General features: G+C 36.1%; 1 protein-coding gene and 1 non-coding gene across 2 annotated transcripts; one reads left to right on the top strand and one right to left on the bottom strand.

Annotated features, from left to right (window-relative positions):
- Positions 1–442: 442 nt before the first annotated feature.
- LOC112534146 lies at positions 443–546 on the bottom strand. The gene has a single exon (XR_003078455.2). It is a non-coding gene; the product is annotated as a small nucleolar RNA R71 (small nucleolar RNA).
- A 1,060-nt stretch (positions 547–1,606) lies between these two features.
- On the top strand, positions 1,607–22,142 carry LOC125369564. Its single transcript, XM_048372340.1, has 3 exons — positions 1,607–2,000; positions 2,215–2,492; positions 21,963–22,142. Exons 1-3 carry the CDS (start codon positions 1,607–1,609, stop codon positions 22,140–22,142), a joined length of 852 nt encoding a protein of 283 aa, XP_048228297.1.
- Positions 22,143–22,832: the final 690 nt, after the last annotated feature.

The following is a 22,832-nucleotide window of genomic DNA, read 5'->3' as shown; positions in this document are numbered from 1 at the left end:
GGGGAAGTAGATTCAGATTCCTATCCATACACCAGTAGACATAGGAGATGACAACAACAATGTCGCTAAAGCTAATAAGACGATGTACGAGTTTGCTAGACCTTCCTTGGAGGGGACGCACTAGTATATTAAGGCCAGCTGTTGCAGCAAAAAATTTTGAAATTAAGTCAAATGTCATTCAGATGGTGTAACAGAGTGTAGAGTTTGAGGGCTTGCCTAGTGAAGATCCTAATGCCCATATTGTGAATTTCTTGGAGATTTGTGAAACCTTCAAAATAAGTGGGACTAGCGATGATGCCATTCGACTTATGCTGTTCCCATTTTCCTTGAGGGATAGAGCAAAGAGATGGCTACAGTCCCTACCAGCCAACACCATCACCACCTGAATTTTTTGGCTGAGAAATTTCTTTATAAGTACTTTCCTCCTGGTAAGACTGCAAAGATGCGTAATGATATTTCTTCTTTTGTGCAGTTTGATGATGAGAGCATGTATGATGTGTGGGAGAGGTACAAGGACTTGCTAAGATGTTGCCCACACCATAGTTCGCCATTATGGATGCAGGTGCAGACTTTTTACAATGGCTTGAACTCATCCAAAAGGCAGATGGTAGATGCAGTTGTAGGTGGGGCCATTAACAGTAAGACGCCAGGGTAGGCCCAGAATTTAATTGAGGAGATGGCCATGAACACATATTAGTGACAGTCTTCTAGGAGTAGGGCAGGATGGCAAGGAGTGGTGAACCAGGTAGATTCTACATCAGCCTTGGCAGCTCAGGTGGAGCTTTTAGCCAAGAAGATTGACCAGCTCCAGATGCCAATCCAAGCAGTATAGCTTGGCTACAAGTCTTGTGGTAGTCCGCATTACAATGCAAACTGTAATGCGGGAGGTATGTTTGCTTCATCTTCTTTTTCTGCTGACCATGAACAAGTTGATTATATAGGAAATGCGCCAAGGCAGTAGAATAACCCGTATAGTAACACATACATCCTAGGGTGGAGAAACCATCCCAATTTCGGGTGGCGAAATAACAATACTCAAGGTCTACCAGGATTTCAGGGGTTGCATCAGCAGCAACCCCAACATTAGACTGTTCTCTCTCAACTACTTTAGAACTAGGAGAAGAAGCCCAGTTTAGAGGAGTTAATGATGAAGTTTGTGTCCACTTCAGAGAACAGATTTCAGCAAAGGGACGTAGCTCTTAGAAATCAACAGGCCTCCATACAGAACTTGGAGACTTAAATAGGCTAGATTTCTAGGATGTTGGCTAAGAGATAGCCAAGGACTCTGCCTAGCACTACAGAGTCTAATTCGAGAGAGCATGTGAACACAATCACGTTGTAGTCAGGTAAGTATATTCCTGGTTCTTCCTCTATTTCTAATAATGATGTTGATGCACAAGTAGATTGACGCAAGAAAGTTGAAGCTACCAAGGTGAAGGAACTAGAAAAGGAAGAGGCAAAGGAGATTCGAGTGAGGGAATACCAGCCCAAAATTCTATACCCTGCCATGTTAAAGCAGGCGTAAGTCGAGCAGCAGTTTGGTAAATTTCTGGATATATTTAAACAACTACATATAAATTTACCTTTTGTTGAAGCTATTTCACAGATGCCTAGGTATGCAAAGTTCTTAAAGGAGATTCTTAGCAACAAAAGGAAGTTTGAGGACTTGGCGTGCGTGACATTAAATGAGGAATGTACGGTAATTTTCCAGAACAAGTTACCAAAAAAGCGACATGATTCAAGGAATTTTACTATTCCTTGTGTTATAGGTAACTTATCTATTGATGATGCTTTAGCTGATTTAGGGGCTAGTAATAATGCAATGTCATACAGCCTGTTTGCAAAGTTAGGGCTGGGAGAGACTAAACCCACTAGGATGAGTATACAGTTAGCTGATAGGTCTATTAAGTATCCTAGGGGTATTGTAGAGAATGTGCTTGTAAAAGTAAATAAATTTTTATTTCCTGTTGATTTTGTGATCTTAGACATGGACGGTGATGGTAGTGTACCCTTGATTTTAGGTAGACATTTTCTTACAACATCTAGGTCAATAATAGATTTTTGTGATGGAAAGTTAAAACTTAGGGTAGGAGATGAGACTGTCACCTTGGACTTGAATAATTCTATAAGATAGTCTTTAGATTAATGATAATGTTGTGTATGCTATTAATGTATTTGACGATGCTATTGAGACATAGTTGTAGTAAGTATTAGTTGAAGACCCTCTACAAGTTACTTTGCCAAGGGGAAATGAGCATGAGCTGTCAAATGAGGAAGTTTTAGAGCAGTTTGAGTTTCTGTTAGCAAACGAGCCAAGCAATAATACTGATGAGTTTGTTGTGATTGAAAGTATAGGCGTGCAAAAGTTGAGGCCATCACTTGAGGAACCACCAGTTCTCGATTTGAAAGAGCTTCCACATCATCTCGACTATGCACATATAGATGAGGATAATAGGTTGCCTGTCACTCTAGCATCAAACTTGACACCCGAGGTGAGGGAAATGACATTGCCCTCTCTAAGAAAGTACTAAAAAGCGGTTGCATGGAGGATTGCTGACATACATCAAACTCACACATGTAGAGAATGGTCACCGAGTCTAGCTAAATGACTCGAAACAAAAAGAAGCGCTTTTAGGAGGCACCCTAACTTTTATTTTGTGTTTTTGATACTTGAATCTTTAGTTTTAGAACATTTTCCTAGTTTTGGTTTTTGTATTTTATTTAATTTTTATTTTTATTTTTAATTTATGTTATTTTTATATCTTTCAATTTCAACTCTTGCCGAGGATGCATAAAATTTTCACTCCACCAGCCTCGACGAGTGATCAAAGCAGTCTTCCTTAGATCTTCCTTTATTTTTTGCATTTATTTACTCTATTTTTCATACATGTTATGAACTTGGATTTTATTATTTCTACTTCTCTTATTTGCACATCCCATGCAGGGTACCCACTTCGTTTTACACTGAGGATAGTTTGTTCTTCAAGTGTGGGGTGGGTGCGGGTAAACCGTATGTTCTTTTCTCTTTCCTATGATTTTTAGATGTGTTTGAAATTGCTATTACTGATGATATATATTGTTAGGATGTTAGGATACTATGTTCTTTATAAACTTAAGTATGCTATTTTCGAGCTAAATTGACAATTTGATTTATAGAATTTCAATTACTTTTCTTTGTTGTTTATTATTCTTGGAAAACAATTAATGATGTTTAACACATTAACTCTGCCAGGTTAAATCAGTGTTACTTAATTATTTCTTGAGTTGTCGAATTTTAACTTAGAATGTTGATTATGTCATATGCATGTGTTTCTTAAGTGATGACTTAATTTATGATGTTGAGAACCAATTGCAATTAATGCCACACTTCAAATGTGAGATTTTGAGCCAGTTGAGCATTCACTATACATATGCTCTTTATATTTCTTGTTTGAGTGTTGATGTGTGCTACTCGTGTTAGCTACAATCTAAGGCAGTGTACCTATCGATGCAGTCTAGCACTAATGGCGAGTATTAAGGTCGTATTCCTCGGGAAAGTGAAAGCCCAGAGTTACTCCTTTGTTCTTTGTTATATTAACCTAAAATTAGCGATAAATAATTTCTAAACTAACTAATAGCTACAAGCTAAGTCCTAAGGGAGATGCAAGAGTGATTGATAAACGAAATAATCAAGACAAGAAGACAAACCCAAAGGGAATCTAAACTAGTTGGCAATCAAACAAAAGATAAAGGATAGGTGAGTCTAATTATGCTACCCGTGGACGAATTCTTAATCGAATTCGGTTTCTCTCTCGAGATAACCGAATTCCTAAACCTAATAACCTAAAGTTGGAATCTCTTCCTAACGATTGATTCTTAAATTAGCATTAAGCTTTAATCCGCCTCTATTAAGCTTTGTTAATTCTTAATCCGGCTAGTTAATTATCCTTATCTCTAAGTGATTATTAACCAGTTCTTGCTATTCAAAATTCCAATTGCCAAATGGACTTCTCAATCACACAAAGCAATCTAAACACACAATTCACAACGTCTCATGAATAATGCATTATCTTACTAATACTGAAAACAAGAAGAATACAAAATTAACCTAAATAATCCAACAATATAATATCAAGCCAACATAGTAAAGAAATCCCAATGGATTTAATCAATCTAGCTAATCATGTTCATTCTCAAAGTATACAAGAATTCAATTACAATAATAAGCAAAGGTAGAGAAAACCCGATTACACCCTTGGATGAGAGTAAACAGCCCCAAATCCTTTTGCTCCAATTGAATCGATTCTTGTTCCTCTTGCTCGATTTGAAAATCAATCAGCGAACCTCGCCCAATCTTCGATCCTTCAAGGGAATCTGATTGAAACCTTGATCCAAGTCTCCTTTTCTCTTAGTTTCAACTCAGAAAACCCTTAGAGAAAGAAAAATTAGGGTTTTGGACGTTCTAGCCCTAGCCTCCTCCTTTTTTTCCTCTCTTCATTCTTTTAATTAATACCCCATGTCGCCTCCAATACCGCCGTGTCCATGGCCGTGTTAAGGACACGGGCTGGTGTTCCTGGCCGTGTTACTCTCTGTGGCCGTGCTCCATAAGATCTACTTCTTCTTTGATGCCACACGGCCATGCTGGTAACACGGCCTGTGTTTGTGACCGTGTTGAGAACACGGCCAGTGTTGAAACCAACACGGCCATGTTCGGCCTTCCTCATGCTCGCATTTAGCTCGTTTGACTTTGACGTCCAATTATGCTCCAATTCTTCCCTTTTTCATTCTTTGACTTCTTTTAGACCTAATGCACACAAACATACACATAGGGTGAGTGTTGGTACCAATTTACATCCAAATATCCATAAAATCGATCTTAAAAACCCCATTTAGATGTGTGTATTTTATGCACATCAAATAACCCCACACTTAGCTCATTGCTTGTCCTCAAGCAATCAAAAGTAAAATAAGGAAAATAAACCACTAAGGAACAATACTTAAACTGACAGACAAGCTAGAGAGCTCGTGCACATATCCCTAACAAGCGTAAGTCAAACAAAAAGAAAAGAAGCAATCAATTCAAGTATCACAACCAAGATGCCAATAATTTACACAATACTGTCTCAACGAAATTATTCAGAACCAACTCCTCACCAGATTCACTCTAAATCACTCAAAGTGTTTAAAGGGTAGTGTTTAATCACTCAATGCATCAACTACTGCCTTACTTACTATATGCTAGCTCTTAAATCCTACTCCTACCACTTATGGAGAGTCAACAACCATGTCAAGAGGTCTTTATAAGGGTTGTAATGGGGATTAGGTAGGGGTAGGTAAATTTGGTAAGAGTTGAACCTATAGTGTTCTGCAATGAAATATATGACATGCACACAAGTCACAATAATCACAAGGGGTAAACGATGGATAGTAGCCCAAGGTGGGAAATAGGAATCAAGTCAAAATGTTTAGCTCACTTACTTTCTCTCTTTTCGTCACCTTTCCCTCTTATTCTTCTTTTTCTTTTTTTTCTTTTTTTCTTTTTCATAAGGGAATAACATTCACATAATAGAGTGAATTTCTTTTTGGATTGAAGTAAGCTGCTATAAGATTCCAACGCTATTCCCAAGATAAAAATTCCTAATAAAAACAACTCATGCAAAATCATAACCCAAAGTAGAATAAAACTAAGTGGTAATGGAATATGATAGAAAATGGTGAAAGAGGGGGTCATCTACAGAATCAATAAACGAATGAAGGCTATTTGGCTAGAATGAAAACCTAAGTGCCTCTATCATACCAAAGTGTTAAACCCTCCTTGCGGCCCTCATAAGCATTACCGAGCAAGTTCTAAAGGTAAAGACAGTAATCGACACTCTCAACAAGAAATAAATACAAGCACATAAAGTGTATGCTTACAATTTAGGCTCAATTTCTCACAAGTGTGCTTTTGAGTAGGTTCCAAACAAAAATCATCAAAACAGAATTAAATAAATAATGACAAAAAAAATGATGGATTGAATTAGGATGAAAAAATAAAAGCTAGAGGGTTCATAAGTAATATCCTAAACTATGTCTAGAATCATCCATTCTCTACTCCTAAGTCTCCATATACATATATGCTCACACACACACACTTAACATTAGAAAAGAAAAGAGAGGAATTGAAAGAGTTTCTTCATTAAAAAACCTGGTTTAATCTTTTGGCAAGAGGAATTTCAAGGTTTAAGCACTTTGTTGGCCATAATCTTCATCTATAAAGGCTTTAAAGGTTTATATGGTAAGTATTATAAGAGTTTTGATTGATTTGAGTTAGGATTGGTGAGCTGTATTCTCAGGTTGGATTTTTCAGCCTCTGTATTTATTTCATATCTTGAGCTAGAAAACTCAAAATTAGGCATGGCTTAATGCGTAGGAAACTTTAGAAAGTCCTCTATGCCTTTGCAGTTTTATGTTTGTGCTAGTTCTATCTCTGTCTTTGTGGAACCGTACCAAACAATTTATTGCTCATTCTGTCAGGATGGTTTGAGTGGTCATGTTAAATTGTGCTTAAGTCTCCTCTTTCCTTGGTTTCAGCTTAGAAAACCCCTAGAGAGAGAAAAATTAGGGTTTGGGACGTTCTGCCCCGCTCTCTCTTCTTTCCTCTCTTCTTTCTTTTAATTAATTCCCCTTGTCGCCGCCAAAACGGTCGTGTTGGTGCCCGTGTTCGTGTTGAAACCAAAACGGCCATGTTCAGCTTCCTTATGCTCGTACTTAGCTTGTTTCGGTAGCTTTGACGTCTAATTATGCTCCAATTCTTCCCTTTATTATTCTTTGACTTCTTTTGAACCTAATGCACACAAACAGACGCATAGGGTGAGTGTTGGGACCAATTCACATCCAAATGTCCGCAAAATCTTCAATTAAGCCCCACTATTAAACAAACTTGAGTACTACCTTAATTCAATTAAGATACTATATGAAAATGCAATGCTAAAAGGATGATACATACTTAGAGCACGGGTGTGACAGTAATACAAGCAACAATGTAAATGTTTTGATGTTTAGGATGTATATAATGAATTAATTTGCGAGTGTTATTAGGTTGGCCAATGTGAATTTTCAATTAATTTCGTTGAGCTGGCTCACGGAATTTGGTATACAAGAGTTGTTGACCAATCAACTACTATTTAGTTCTTGATTTGACTTTAGTTTATTCATCTTTCTATATTTATTTATTCATTTTAGCTTCCAATTTCTTCTTCTATTGGAATGAGGGCTTTCATACTATGAAAATTGCATGCAACCAAATACTTGAGGCTCGTGAGCATATTGTTTTAGTTTTCTAAATTGTGGGAGATCATGTTGTAGGTTCTTTCAAGAGCTTTTCAGACTTATCAAGAACTTGCATTAACGAACTTTCACTTATCACTTACGTCATTCCTTTCTTTTCTGTTCTTTGTCTACTCTTGTGTCTAAATCAATTCTATTTGATCCTTACATTTAGCCACATAGAAGAGAATAAAGAACTTATGATTTCTTTTTCTTATCGGATCCGAAATCCTACCTATGTTCTCATTTTGTTCATTTTTTTTATTCCTCTCTTTCTAAATTTGTCTAGTATGAGAGTTTGGTTTCATTTGGGGACTATAAACACGAGTGTTTAGTAAAAGCTCATAGAAGCGGAAATCATAGGCACCAATCTAATGCTTGGACAAATGCGAAGAAAGAAAATTAGTTGATCGAGTGTTGATATCATTCTTAGAATGATCACGGATGAATCTGTTGGAGAAGAGAGGGAGCGATGAGAATCGAAGCACACCTAAATATTTTGATTTAGGATTTACACCATTGGGGTCTCTGTCATTACTTGTTCCATTGGGCACTAGGACTCCTGATGATATAAGGATTGGAAATAAACCCGATTTGATCCTTACACATACCCGTATGGAAAAGTATAAAGAAGTTCTGATTTCTTTTGTTATCAGATCCAAAATGCCACCTATGTAATCATTTTGTTCGTCTCTTGTTGCCTCTCTTTCTAATCTTTGTCTAATATGATGGTTTGGTTTATTTAGGGAGTAAAAACATCGGTGTTGAGTGAAAGCATGTGGAAGTAGTAATCACAAGCATCATTCCAATGCTTGGACAAAAGCAAAAAAAGAAAATTAGTTGATTGGGTACAAGCAGCGTTGGGGTCTCCATCAATCCCTATTCCTCTAGGCATGAGGATTCTGGATGACACAAGAATTGGTGTAAGGAATCATGGGAACATAATTGAAAAACTTTACTTGTGGCATTGATGTGTGACTTGATTATCAAGCAGGACGAGATGCAAATCCACATGCATAATGGAGATATCATGTTGCTTTCGATTAATGGAAGCTGGAATGCACTTGTTTTAATATTTGGTATGCATGTAATGAAGTAGTTTGGGTCGAGGTGTTATTAAGTATACCCACACAGATTTTCTCTTATTTTCGTTAAGCTAGCTCGTAAAATTTTGGACTAAGAGAGAATAAAGAACTTGATCATTACACTTAGCTATATCTAAAAGAATAACGAACTTGGGATTTCTTTCCTTATCGGACCCATTATCCTATCTATGTTCTCATTTTGTTCGCTTCTTTTGTGCGTCCCTTTTAGAGGAAAGAGGAAATGACATGAATCCAGGCATGATCAAATATCCTGATTCAGGATTTGCACCATTGGGGTCTCCATCATTCCTTATTCATCAAGGCATGAGGACTCCTAATGACAGAAGGATTGGCTTAAGGAATCATGGGAATACAATTCAGAAGCTTAATTAGGGGCATTGAGGTGTGACTTGATGATCAACCAAGAGGAGACACAAATCCATGCACAAGTTTTGACGTTTGGGACATATATAATGAAGTAATTTTTGCTGAAGTGTTATGAGGTAGGCCCACACAAATTTTGCCTTATTTTGTTAGACTAGCTCATGAAATTTGGAACTATGAATGTTTTTGACTAGTCAACTCCTCTCCACTTCCTGATTTGACTTTACTTTATTTATCTTTCTCTATTTATTTATTTATTCATTCATATTTAGCTTGTAGTTTCTTCTTCTTATAGAATGAAGGCTTTCGCACTATGAAAAGGCATGCAACTGAATATTTGAGTCTGGTGAGCATATTATTTTAGTCTTCTATAAAGCAAGAAATCAAGTTATTAGTTCTATCAAGAACTTTGCAGCCTTATAAAGTCTTGCGCTAGCGAACTTAGACTTATCGCTTATATCCTTTCTTTCTATTGTATTCTTTATCTACCATTGTCTTTAAATCATTTCAATTCGATCCTTATGTATTCTATATGGAAGAGAACAAAGAACTAGTGATTTCTTTCATTATCATATATGAAATCCTAACTGTGTTCTCATTTTGTTTGTTTCTTTTTGTCTTTTTTCGGGACATAAATCTACATGCATAAGGGAGTAATAATGTTATTTTCAATTAATCCAAACATAATACTAGCAAGAATGCAAGTGCTTTGATGTTCGGGATGGATATAATGAAGTAATTTGGATTGGAGTGTTATTAGGTAGGCCTACACAAATTTTCCTTTATTTTTGTTATGCTAGCTCATAAAATTTGGGACTACGAGAGTTATTGACTAGTCAACTCCTCTCTCATTCTTGATTTGACTTCACTTTATTCATCTATCTATCTTTATTATTATTTTTTTTATATTTAGCTTATAGTTTCTTCTTCTTATGGAACAAGGGCTCTCACGCTATAAAAACCGCATGCAACCGAATACTTGAGACTAGTGAGTATATTATTTAAATTTTCTACCTTGTGGGAAACTAAGTTATGGGTTCTTTTAAGAACTTTGCAGACTTATCAAGACTTGCTCAAATCCTTCCTTTCTTCCGTGTTCTTTGTCTACCTTTATGTTTATAAAAATTCTATTTGATCCTTATGCTTAGCCTTATCAAATATGAAATCTTACTTATGTTCTAATTTTGTTTGTTTCTTTTGTACCTTAATATCTAGTATGATGGTTTTTCTTATTTGGAGACCATAAATATGACTGTTGAGTGAAAGCAGCAATCATAGGCACTGATCTAATGCTTAGATGAATGCGAAGAAAGAAAATTAATTGATCGAGTATTGATATCATTCTCCGAATGATCGAAAATGAATCTTTTGGAGGAAAGAGGGAATGATGAGAATCAAGGCACGAGCAAATATTCTGATTCAGGATTTGTACCATTAGAATCTCCATCGTTCCTTATTTCTCTAGCCACGACGACACATGATGATACAAGGATTGGCGTAAGGAATTATGGAAACACAATTGATAAGCTTGACTGATGGCATTGGGGCTTAGCTTTCAATTCAAGCAGGACGAGACATAAATCCACTCATGCAAGGGAGAAATCATAATGTTATCAATGAATCCAAGCATAATATAATCAGGAATGCGAGCTCTTTTATCTTTAGGATGCATATAATTAAGTAATTTGGTTTGGAGTGTTATTAGGTAGGCCCACATGAATTTCCCCTTGTTTTCGTTAAGCTAGTTCATTAAATTTGGGATCTCCATCATTCCTTATTCCTCAAAAGGACTGGTTAACCACTATCGTACTTTGGGGTTTTTAAGGCTGATTTTATGTACATTTGGATGTGAATTGTTCCCAACACTCACCCTATGCGTCTATTTGTGTGCATTAGGTCTAATTGGAGCAGAATTGGACGTCAAAGTTGCGGAAACAAGTCAAGTTCGAGCATGAGGAAGCTCAACACGACCGCATTCCAAACACGTTCTGAAGAGCTAGCCGTGTTCCCAACATGAGCACCAAAACGGGCCGTGTTGGGTGCATTTGACAACATGAAAAAGAAGCATTAAGGAGCATGACCACAGAGAGTAACACGGCCATCAGCACGGGGCCGTGTTCCCGACACGCCCACCAATACCAGGCCGTGTTCCCGACATGGCCATGTTCGCGGCAGCTGGACGAATTAATTAAAAGAAAGAAAAGAGGGAAACATGAAAAAAAGGGGGGTGAGGACGTCCCAAACTCTTTTCTTTTCTCTCTCTAAGGTTTCAATTGGATTCTTTTGGAAGATTGAAGATTGGGCGAGGTTTGTTGATTGGTTTCAATTCGAGCAAGAGGAACAAGAATCGATTCAAGATTGTGCAAGAGGAATTGGAGCTGTGTACTCTCATCCAAGGGTGTATTCGGGTTTCTCTACCTTTACTCATTATTTTAATTGAATTCTTATGGGTTTTGATAATGAACATAATTAGCTAAACTTGTTAACCCAATAGGGTTCTTTATCTAGGGATTTTTATACTTAACTTTTGAATTGAATGTATTGATTTTCAATAGTGGTTTGCAATGGAAGTGCTTATTGATTTGTTCTTCATATCTTGTTGAATGATTATTGGAATTTGAATGTTCTTGAAAGACGTTTAGGTTTGGATTGTCCTTTGCAACCTAGAATTGAATTCCCCTAGAGATAGGGTGTTCGTTCTACCGGATTGAGAATTAACAACTCTCAATAGTGTTAAATGGTACATAATGCTAATTTGTATAATTAGAGTTAGGAAGAGATTTCAACCTAATTAATCTAAGTTAAGATGTTAGTGTCCTTGAGAAAGGCGTTAATTGCGTAGAGATTTTCCCATGGAAATTGAATTCAATTAATCAATTCCATCTTTAGTTTCCATTCCCTAGAGACAAGAATTCCCAAAGGGTTATTCCTTAACTTGAATTAATCCTTCCCTAGTAGCCGTAATTAGATAACAATTAGAGTAGCTTTAGTTCATTTTGTATTTAGCATTCAACGCCATTTTTAAGATTAGATAACAGAGAAGATTGAGTAGGTTTAGGTTCACACGTTCTTTGGAGAATATGACACTTGGTACTCGCTGTTAGCTATACTCCACCGATAGGTACACTGCCTTAGGTCGTAGTCTTGCTTTAGGATTTACCGCTATCAGTGATCAATAATCCTTAAAGCTTCTTAGCTCTACTCCTTGTAATTTGACCTAAAGGTAAGCCCAATGGATCTTTAACAGCTCCTTGATTATTCATGTCCTCTCCATCAAGCTCCTCTCCCATATCATTCCCTCCTTCTTTTGAAAGATTCGTCCTCGAATGAAGCTCATTCGCTACATCAAAAGGATGCAAATCAGAAACATTAAAAGTGCCACTTACATTGTACTCACCTTGCAAATCAATCTTGTAAGTGTTGTCATTTATCCTTTCGATGACTTAAAAAGGACCATCTCCCCGAGGGTTCAACTTTTGATTGCTGTTGATTAGGAAACCTCTCCTTATGAAAATGCACCCAAACCCAATTTCCTGGTTAAAAACCATGGGTTTCCTTCTCTTATTCACTTTCTCTCCCACTTTAGCATTTTGCTTCTCAATTCTCTTTTCAACTCGCTTGTGCAACTTATGAAAAAAATCTGTTTGGTTGTACCTTCAATACTAGCAAGCTTGTTAAAAGGTAAAGGACTCAAATCAAGAGGAGTTAGTAGATTAAAACCATATACAATTTCAAAGGTGAAGTGTGTGTAGTGCTATGAACAACCCTATTATATGCAAACTCAACAAATGGTAATAAACCTTCCCATGATTTCAAATTCCTAGAAATTAAAGCAGGAAGAAGCTGAATTAAAAGTCCTATTAATAACTGCAGTCTGACCATCGATCTGTGGCTGACAAGTAGTAGAAAACAGCAATTTAGTCCCTAATTTAGCTCACAACACATGCCAAATTACTTCATTATTTGTATTTCAAACATCAAAGCGCTCAAAATTTTGGCTTGTATTATGCTTGGATTAATAAAAAAATAACCTGATTTCTCCTTTACGTATGTGGATTTACGTCTCTCTTGCTTGATCATCAAGCTAAGCCCCAATGCCACAGGTCAAGCTTGTTAATTGCATTCCTCATGATTCCTTATGCCCAACCTTGTGTCATCAGGAGTCCTCGTGCTTAGAGGAATAATGAAGGATGGAGATCATAATGGTGCAAATCTTGAGTCAGAATATTTGGGCGTCCCTCAATTCTCGGCGTTCCTTCTTTCCTCTAAAGTATTTCTCGCCACCATTCGGAGAATGATATCAATACGCGATCAACTAATTTTCTTTCTTCGCATTCGCTAAAGCATTGGATCGGTGCCTATAATTGTCGCTTCCATGCACTTTTACACAACAACACTCGTGTTTATGCTCCCATATAAAATCAAACCAACATACTAGATAGAGATTAGAAAGAGAGACACAAAAGAAACAAACAAAATGAGAATATAGGTAGGACTTCAGATCCAATAAGGAAAGAAATCACAAGTTCTTTATTCTCTTCCATTCGGCTAAGTCTAAGGATCAAATCGAATTAATTTAAACACAAGCATAGACAAAGAACACAAGAGAAAGGAAGGACATGAGGGATAAGTCTATGCTTAGTAGTGCGAGTGTTGATAAGTCCACAAATTTCTTGAAAGATCACATAACTTGATTTCCTGCAAGGTAGAAAACTGAAATAATATGCTCATTAGCCTCAACTATTCGGTTGCATGCGGTTTTTAAGAAGAATAGAACTCTTACTTAACTAATATGACCTCATATGAGTTTCCTTACAAGCTTCTAACATCTAACCAAATATGATACCAAAAGCTAAGCAAAGCCTTCATAAACTTGGACTTTAAGAATATTAAATAAAGCCTATTTCGCCTCCATAAACTTGGACTTTAAAAACATCAAACAAAACTCATTCTTTATGAATTTCATTTTCGCCGAATTCTATTAGACTTCCGTTGTTAGCCCACTCTTGCATGTAGCCATTTAAGGACTCTTGAAGCTTCTTGGCCCTTAACCTTATAATTGGATCTTGTGGCAAACTTAATAGAATTGTCCTTGATTCTTTCTTGTTGCCCTTATCATCAAGTCCATCCAAATCAACATCTTTAGGCCTTGGCCAATCCATATCAGATTGTCAATTGCTCTCCCATGATTCCTTAACGAAAATAAGGAGAAATTTGCGTGGGCATACCTAATAACACTGTGGCCCAATATACTTCATTATATGCCTCCCAAACATCAAAACATGCTCATTCATGCTTGGATTAATTGAAACCAACATGATTTATCCATTATCGGAACCAAACTAGCACAACGAATCTTATTCCAACAAGGACCCTTGATGATGCAAATCCTACTAGCTCAAGGAATCCTAATCCAATAAGGAGTCCTGAATCAACTAGGAATCCTAATCCCGCAAAGAGTCTTGATGATATTAGGAGCTCAAGTAATGAAAGGAATCTTAATTCAATTAGGAGTCCTAGTTTGATTCAGATTTCAAGTTAATGAGGTTATCTAAGACATTTAGGCTAAGGACACATAATTGGATTTAAGTTCAAGACTCATTAATCTAATTTAGTTTATTGGGCTTAATTGAATCTAATTAGGCCTAAAAATACCGAAGAAGCTGAATTGGAGCATATGAAGACTTTAGGCGAAACTTAGCTTATGTTATGAGGCCCATCTACATGTCTTACGTAAATTAGGATTTTATGGCTTATTTTGTTGGCCACACATGTATTTTAACCTAATTGGGACTTTAATTTAGTTACCTTTTTTAATTATGAAGGTTATCTTTATCCTAGATGGGATGTAAATACTCTTTAGTTGAGATTTAGGGTTTTCTAAGGCCTATATATGGGTAGTACGAATTTTGATGTATAAAATTAAGTTGAATTGAATGATAATTGGTCATTAAACCTAAAAGTTGTTTTGCTTTTTTCTTTTTGTTCTTGTGTAGAATGCATGCTTAAGAAACATTCAAGTAGATTGATCATCTTCTTATGGAGTTATGTGTGTGGATTTATGTCTCGTCCTGCTTAATCATCAAGCTAAGCCCCAATACTACTGGTCAAGCTTGTTAATTATGTTTCGATGATTCTTTACACTAATCCTTGTATCATCAAGACTCATCGGGCCTAGAGTGATAAGAAATGATGGAGATCTTAATGGTGCAAATCCTGAATCAAAATATTTGGGCATGCCTCAATTCTTATCGTTCCTCCTATCCTCCAAAAGATTCGTCCATGATATTAGGAGAATCATACTAATACTCGATCAACTAATTGTCTTTCTTTGCATTTGTGCAAGCATTAGATTGGTGCTTATGATTGCCGCTTTCTCATGCGCTTTCACTTAACACTCATGTTCATGCTTACCAAATAAAATAAAACCATCATACTAAACAAAGATTAGAAAGTGAGACACAAAAGAAATGAACAAAATGAGAACATAAGTAGGATTTTGGATCCAATATGGAAATAAATCACAAACTCTTTGTTCTTTTCGTATGATTAAGCGTAAGTATCAAATCGAATTGATTTAGGTGCAAGGGTAGACAAAGAACATAAAAGAATGGAAGGGTGTGAGAGATAAGTCTATGTTTGCTAGCATGAATCTTGATAAGTCTACAAAGTTCTTTAAAGAACTCATAACTTGATTTTTGGCAATGTAGAAAACTGGAATAATAGGTTCTCTACCCTCAAGTATTTGGTTGCATGCGGTTTTTATAGTGCGAAAGACCTCATTTGATAAGAAGAAGAAACTAGAAGCTAAATATGAAAAAAATAAATAAAGCAAGATGAATAAACTAAAGTCAAATCAAGAACGAGAGAGGAGTTTATTGGGCATCAACTCTTGCAGTATCAAATTTTATGAGCCAGCTTAATAAAAATAAGGGTAAATTCACGTGGGCCTACTTAAAAACACTCCAACCCAAATTACTTCATTATATGCATTTCAAACATTAAAGTGCTCGAATTTCATCTTGTATTACAATAGCATTAATTGAAAACATTAAATTGCCCTTGCATGTGACTTAAACACGACTGTTGAGAAAAGGCTCATGGAAGCGGCAATTATAGGCACTAATCCAATACTTGGACAAATGTGAAGAAAGAGAATTAGTTGACCGAGTATTGGTATCATTCTTTGAATAATCGCAAACCAATATTATGGAGGAAATAGGGGACAATGAGAATTGAGGCACGCCTAAATATTCTGATTCAGGATTTGCACTATTGAGATCTCCATCATTCCTTATTTCTTTAGGCACGAGGACACCTGATGACACAAGGATTGCAATAAGGAATCATGGGAATGAAATTGAAAATCTTGACCGATGGCATTAGGTCTTAACTTGCCGTTGGGATGTAATTTCAACGCGTGCAAGGGAGAAATCATGTTGCTTTTGATTAATCCAAGCACGAATAAGCGTGTTTTGATGTTTGGGAGGCATATAATGAAGTATATTGGGTTGAAGTGTTATTAGGTATGCCCATGTGAATTTTTCCTTATTTTCATTAAGGAATCATAGGAAAGCAATTAACAATCTCGGGCGGTGGCATTGGGATGTGACTTGATGACCAAGCAACACCAGATGCCCCAATGACTTTGGTCAAGCTTGTGAAAGCTCTCATTCCATAAGAAGAAACTAAAAGCTAAGTATGAAAAGAAATAAATAAAGAAAGATGAATAAACTAAAGTTATATCAAGGACAAGCTTAACAAAATTAAGGAAAAATCTGCATGGGCCTACCTAATAATATTCCGACCCAAACTACTTTAGTATAAGTGTACCAAACATCAAAAAGCTCGCATTCCTACTTCTATTCACTTGGATTTATTGAAAATATCATGATTTCTCCTTTACAAGAGTGGATTCATGTCTCATCCTGTTTGATCATCAAGCTAATCCCTAATGCCACCAGTGAAGCTTCTCAATTGCATTCTCATCATTCCTTATGCCAATCCTTGTGTCATTAGAAGTCCTCGTGCCTAGAGGAATAAGAAATGATGGAGATCCCAATGGTGCAAATAATGAATAAGAATATCTAGGCGTGTTTTGATTTTCAGTGTTCCTCTTTCCTCTAAAAGATTTGTTTATGATCATTCGAAGAATGATATCAATACTCAATCGACTAATTTTCTTTCTTTGCATTTTGTTCAAACATTGGATTGGTCCCTATAATTGTCTCTTCCATGCGCTTTAACTCAACATTGATGTTTATGCTCGCCATATAAAAGCAAAACAACATAGATTAGAAAGAGAGGAAATAAATAAAAGAACAAATGAGAACATAGGTAGGATTTCATATCCGATAAGCAAACCATCATACAAGACATAGATTTCAAATCTCAAGCTCTTTATTCTCTTCCATGGCTAAGCGTAAGGATCAAATCAAATTGATCTAAACAAAAGGGAGGGCAAATAACACAAAAGAAAGGAAGGACGTGAGCAATAAGTCAAATATTCGATTACATGTGGTTTTAATAGTGCGAAACCCCTCATTCCATAAGAAGAAGAAACCAGAAGCTAAATATGATTAAATAAATAAATAAAAATGAATAAACTAAAGTCAAATCAAGAACTAGAGAGGAGTTGACAGGTCAACAACTCTCGTAGTCCCAAATTTTATGAGCCAGCTTAATGAAAATAATGGGAAATTCGCGTTGTACTACCAAGTAACAGTCCGACCCAAGTTACTTCATTATATGCGTTCCAAACATCAAAATGTTCATATTCCCGCTTGTATTACAATTAGATTTATTGAAAACACCATGATTTCTCCCTCACACGCATGGATTTACATCCCTTCCTGCTTAATCATCAAGCTAAGCCCTAATGGCATCGGTCAAGCTTGTTAATTGTGTTCCCATGATTCCTTATGCCAATCCTTATGTCATCGGGAGTCCTCCTGCCTAGAGAAAGAAGAAATGATGAAGATTCCAATAGTGCAAATCCTGAATCAGAATATTGGGGCGTGCCTTGGTTCTTGGCGCTCCTCTTTCCTCCAAATGATTCGTCTGTGATCATTCAAAGAATGATATCAATACTCTATCAATTAATTTTCTTTGTTTGCATTTTTCCAAGCATTGGATCGGTGCCTGTAATTGTCGCTTCATGTGCATTAACTCAACACTCTTGTTTATGCTCACTAAATAAAATCAAACATCATACAAAACATAGATTAGAAATAGAAGAACAAAAGAAAAGAACAAATGAGATCATAGGTAGGACTTCGGATATGATAAGGAAACAAATAGCCAGCTCTTTATTCTTTTCCATGGCTAGGCATAAAGATCAAATCGAATTGATTTAGACACAAGGATAGACAAAAAACACAAAAGAAAGGAAGGACGTAGTGTGGGTCTTCACAAGTTTGTAAAGTTCTTGAAAGAATCCATAACTTAATTCTCTACAAGGTAGAAAACTAAAATATATGCTCACTAACCTCAAATATTTGATTACTTGTGGTTTTAGAAGTGTGAAAGCCCTGATTCCATAAGAAGAAGAAACTAGAAGCTAAATATAATTAAATAAATAAAGAAAGATGAATAGACTAAACTTAAATCAAGAACTAAAGAGGAGTTAACGGGTCAACAACTCTCGTAGTCCCTAATTTTATGAGCCAGCTTAACAAAAGTAATGGGAACTTCGCGTGGGGTTACCAAGTAACACTTTTGACCTAAATTACTTCATTATATGCATCCCAAACATCAAAATGCTCGTGTTCCTGCTGTATTATGCTTGGATTTATTGAAAACAACATGCTTTCTCTGTTATGCTCGTGTTCCTGCTGTATTGCATTCCCATGATTTCTGATGCCAATCCTTATGTCATCAAGAGTCGTTGTGCCTAGAAGAATAAGGAATGATGAAGATCCTGATGGTGTGAATCCTGAATAAGAATATTTGGGCGTTTCTCGATTCTCGCCCTCTTTCCTCCTTAAGATTCGTCTGTGATAATTCGAAGAATTATATCAATACTCGATCAACTAATTTTCTTTTTTTTTTTTGCATTATTCCCAAGCATTGGATCGGTGCCTATGATTGTCGATTCCACATGCTTTAACTCAATACTCTTGTTTATGCTCGCCAAATAAAACCAAACCAACATACAAGACATAGATTAGAAAAAGACGAACAAAAGAAAAGAACAAATGAGAACATAGATAGGATTTCGGATCCGATAAGGAAAGAAATTGCAAGTTCTTTATTCTCTTCCATGTCTAAGCGTAAGGATCAAATTGAATTGATTTAAACACAAGGGTAGACAAAGAGCATACAAGCTTATGCGAATCACAATACCAAGCATCAAGACTCATGTCATGATCCAAGCACAAGCATTGGGTCGAATCCTACACCAAGCTCAATGGATCCTTTATACATTCAAAGTGGGCCAATTATAAGATCTAAGGCCGAACGCATGAATGGAGCTCTTAAGGACTCATTCAAGAGATTTGGGCTAAGGATATATTAACTCATGACGAGTTAGATTTAATTAAGGCTCCTAGCCTTGTTAATTTAATTCAATATGATGGGCTTAATGAAATCAAGCATGGGCCGAATATGTGTGCACAAGGGGGATAGTTTAATACTTGAAGAGGGAAAAAGGGAAACACCACTTTAGCTTCCTATTGGGCTAAAAGGACGTGCCAAATCAAATAGGAAGCATGGGAGCACGTTTTAGCTTCCTCTTTTGCTAAATTGGAGTGTTCTTCATTAGGAAATAAGGAGGCAGCCGTACACTTTATTGTTTAGAAAGCTTTGCTTGATTGTTTAGTCAATTTTTATTTAGTAAATATTGACTATTCCTTATTCTATTATTTAGGAAACTTTTATTTAGCATATTTTTTAGAAAATTCCTAATTAGTTTATTTCCTTTATGCTATTTCGGAATTAGATTTATTTCTTTCACTATATAACCTAAATGTAACCACATTATTCAAGGTTAATGAATATTTTTGAGTTAAACATATTTGTGAAAATTATTCTTGCTTGGTTCTTTGGAAGAACTTCGAACTTATTAAGAACTTGTCCTTGTGGCGTTCAACATCGACTTATCACTCACCTTCTACCTCTCTTAAGTATGGCGTCAACAATCTTTTTTATACCAAGATTCAAGATTCAAGTTATCTTTGGGTCAAGGTTATCAAAGTTCAGATTTAGCTTTCTTGAGAATCTTGTTCCAATTTCGCGTGTTGGGGCTTGTCACAAGTTGCCAAGATTCACATAATTTGGTATTAAATCTAAGTCTCTAAATCTGTTCTATCTATCCTTTACTTTACTGTTTTATTTTGTTTATTGTTTCTCTTATCTTTTCCTTCATTTTTTTTATCATAGCCAAAATTTCTTATTGATTTCTTCTTCAAGGTTGAAAGTTTGCTCAAACAAATTTCTATCCTAAAGTTGTTTAGTTTGCTTAAGTTTTAATTTTGTTGCTTATTGTGTGTTCTTATTGAAGTATAGAAAAAGAAAAAAAAGGAAATTGAAAAGAAAAAGAAAAGAAAGAAAAGAAAAAGAAAAGAAGGAAAACAAAAAGAAAAGAAAGAAAAGAAAAAGAAAAAGAAAAGAAAGAAAAGGAGAAAAGAAAACTCAAAAGAAGAGAAAAGGCACACATTTAGGCAAATCAAGTTTGTTTGCAATTTTTTCTGAGCATTCGACATAAATCGCCTTCTTGATTAATTTTACTACTTTTACCCTACATTTTTATACATTAAAAAATTACACACCTATTGGTATTATTTCTTTTGGCTGAAACTTGTCACATTTTGGCCTACACAAACTTGTCTTTTATTGTCTATTCTTTTTGTCCAAATGCTATAACCTAGAAATGCTATTAGGAGTGTTGATTATGTCCTTTTGAATACTACACGACTTGTTTGCAATTTGAGTTTGTGAGTTCAACTAAAAACTAAACGTAAGGATTAAGAGTGGTAAAAGGCAAGAATAATGAGCACAAAAGAGGGGAAGAGCTAAATTTTATGAAATATGAGTGTTTTAACTATTTTTGAGTGTAAACACGCAAGGGAGTGGGTGAGGTTTTGTTTTGATCTTTGTTTTGCAGATTTGAATCATGTCCCAAAGTAAGGATAAAGGGATCTCGGATGATGAGCCATGGAAGGTGGATCTCAAACCCTATATGAAATCCATTCAAGGGACCTTGGAACACCTAAATCTAAGGTTTGACAACATGGATGAAATACTTGAGCGAGTGGAGTCCAATTCTCAAAGAAGGCAGCCTAGGCACTTCAATAGCAATCAAAGGAGGCCAAGGCATACGAATCATAATGATTACTGTGAGGATGACTACGAAGAAGAGAGGCGAGGTTCTAACTTGGATTAGGATAGATTTAGGAGAGCTTATGGAGGATGAGATGAAAGAGGACCTAGAAGGCAAGATGGAAACTTGGGGAATATCAAAATGAAAATCCTTTGTTTCAAGGCAAGAATGACTAAGAGCTTTATTTTGAATGGGAAAAAAACATTGTGCTAGTATTTGATTGCCATGATTATTCTTAAGAGAAGAAGGTGAAGCTACCTGCGGTTTAGTTCATTGATTATACCGTGGTTTGGTGGGACCAACTTGTGCTTTTAAGGCGATAGAATGGTGAAGGGCCAATTTCCACATTGGAGGAGATGGAGAGGATCATGAATAAGAGGTTTGTTCCTTCTCACATTTATAGAGAATTGTATAAGAAATTACAAAGTTTTATGGAGGGATCTAAGAGTGTGGAGGACTACCACAAAGAGATAGAAATAGCCATGATTAGGGCTAATGTGGAAGAGGATAGAGAGGCTACTATGGCTCGATTCTTACATGGTTTAAACTAAAATATTGCTAATATGATTGAATTGCACCATTATGTGGAACTTGAAGATATGGGACATATGGCCACTAAAGTGGAGAGGCAACTCAAGAATCAAAACAACTCCAACAGATTCAATTGGGCTTCTACATCCACATGGAAATTGAATTGGAAGAAGGAAGAAGTCAAAGAAAGGTCAAGATATGAAAAAAGCCAAAGGATTCAAAGCAGTTCACTATAAAAACTTCCAGCAAGGCCGAGAACACCTAATTCAAGGACAAAGGACATCAAATTCTTTTGGTGGTTGGAGTTAGGACACATAGCTTCTCAATGTCCTAACAAAAGAGCCTTGATCTTGAAGGATGATGGTGGATTGGACACTGAGATTGAGGAAGAGGAAGATATGCTACCACTTGAGGATTCAAGTGATATTGAGATGCTAGTAAGTGAAGAGATATTAGTGGCACGAAGAGCCTTGAGCGCACATGCCAAAGTAGATGAGGCACAACGTGATAATATTTTCATACTAGATGCCATGTAAATAACAAATGATTATTGATGGGGGTAGTTGTACAAATGTTGCTAGTGTTGAGTTAGTTGAAAAGCTTGACTTTTCTACTTTAGCACATCCTAGGCCTTACAAATTGCAATGGATAAATGATTATGGAGAGATTAAGGTGACTAAACAAGTTTTAGTGTCTTTCTCTATTGGGCGTTATAAGGATGAGGTCTTATGTGATATCGTACCTATGCATGCGGGTCATCTTTTTTTAGGGCATCCTTAGCACTATGATAAGAGAGTAGTTTATGATGGATACACTAACTGGAATTCTTTTATAATGAATGGAAGGCCTATTACTCTTGTTCCTTTGACAACTAAAGAGGTGTATCATGATCAAATGCGCATGAAACAGTGAAAAAAGTGAGAAGGCCGAAAGTTTAAAGAAAAAAGAATGAATGAAAAGGCAGGTTTAATTAAGAGTGAAAAGAAAGAGGATATGCATATGAGTGAAAATAAAGAGAGAAAAGTGAGCTTTTATGGGAGGGAGAGTGAGATCAAGAGAGCTTTTTATTCCAATCAGCCTATAATTGTACTTTTGTACACAGAGGCCTTTCTAAGCACTAACAATCTTGATTCTTCCCTACCTAGTCCTATTCTTTCCTCGTTATAGGAATTTGGTGATGTGATTCCCAAAGATGTGCCTAATGGTTTACCACTTATTAAGGGAAT

The sequence above is a fragment of the Ricinus communis genome, chromosome 3 (genome assembly GCF_019578655.1).
Source record: "Ricinus communis isolate WT05 ecotype wild-type chromosome 3, ASM1957865v1, whole genome shotgun sequence".
NCBI classification, from domain to species: Eukaryota; Viridiplantae; Streptophyta; class Magnoliopsida; order Malpighiales; family Euphorbiaceae; genus Ricinus; species Ricinus communis.
Note: the sequence above shows the minus strand (reverse complement) of the source record. Positions and strands in the feature narration are given on the sequence as shown.

Excerpts from the sequence above, each read along its gene's own strand:
- LOC125369564 (XM_048372340.1), top strand. The coding sequence starts at position 1,607 with ATGCCTAGGTATGCAAAGTTCTTAAAGGAGATTCTTAGCAACAAAAGG. Across the intron at positions 2,001-2,214 it reads CTTAGACATGGACGGTGATG|TTGAAGACCCTCTACAAGTT; the intron begins GTAGTGTACCCT and ends AGTAAGTATTAG. Across the intron at positions 2,493-21,962 it reads CATCAAACTTGACACCCGAG|GATGATGGTGGATTGGACAC; the intron begins GTGAGGGAAATG and ends TTGATCTTGAAG.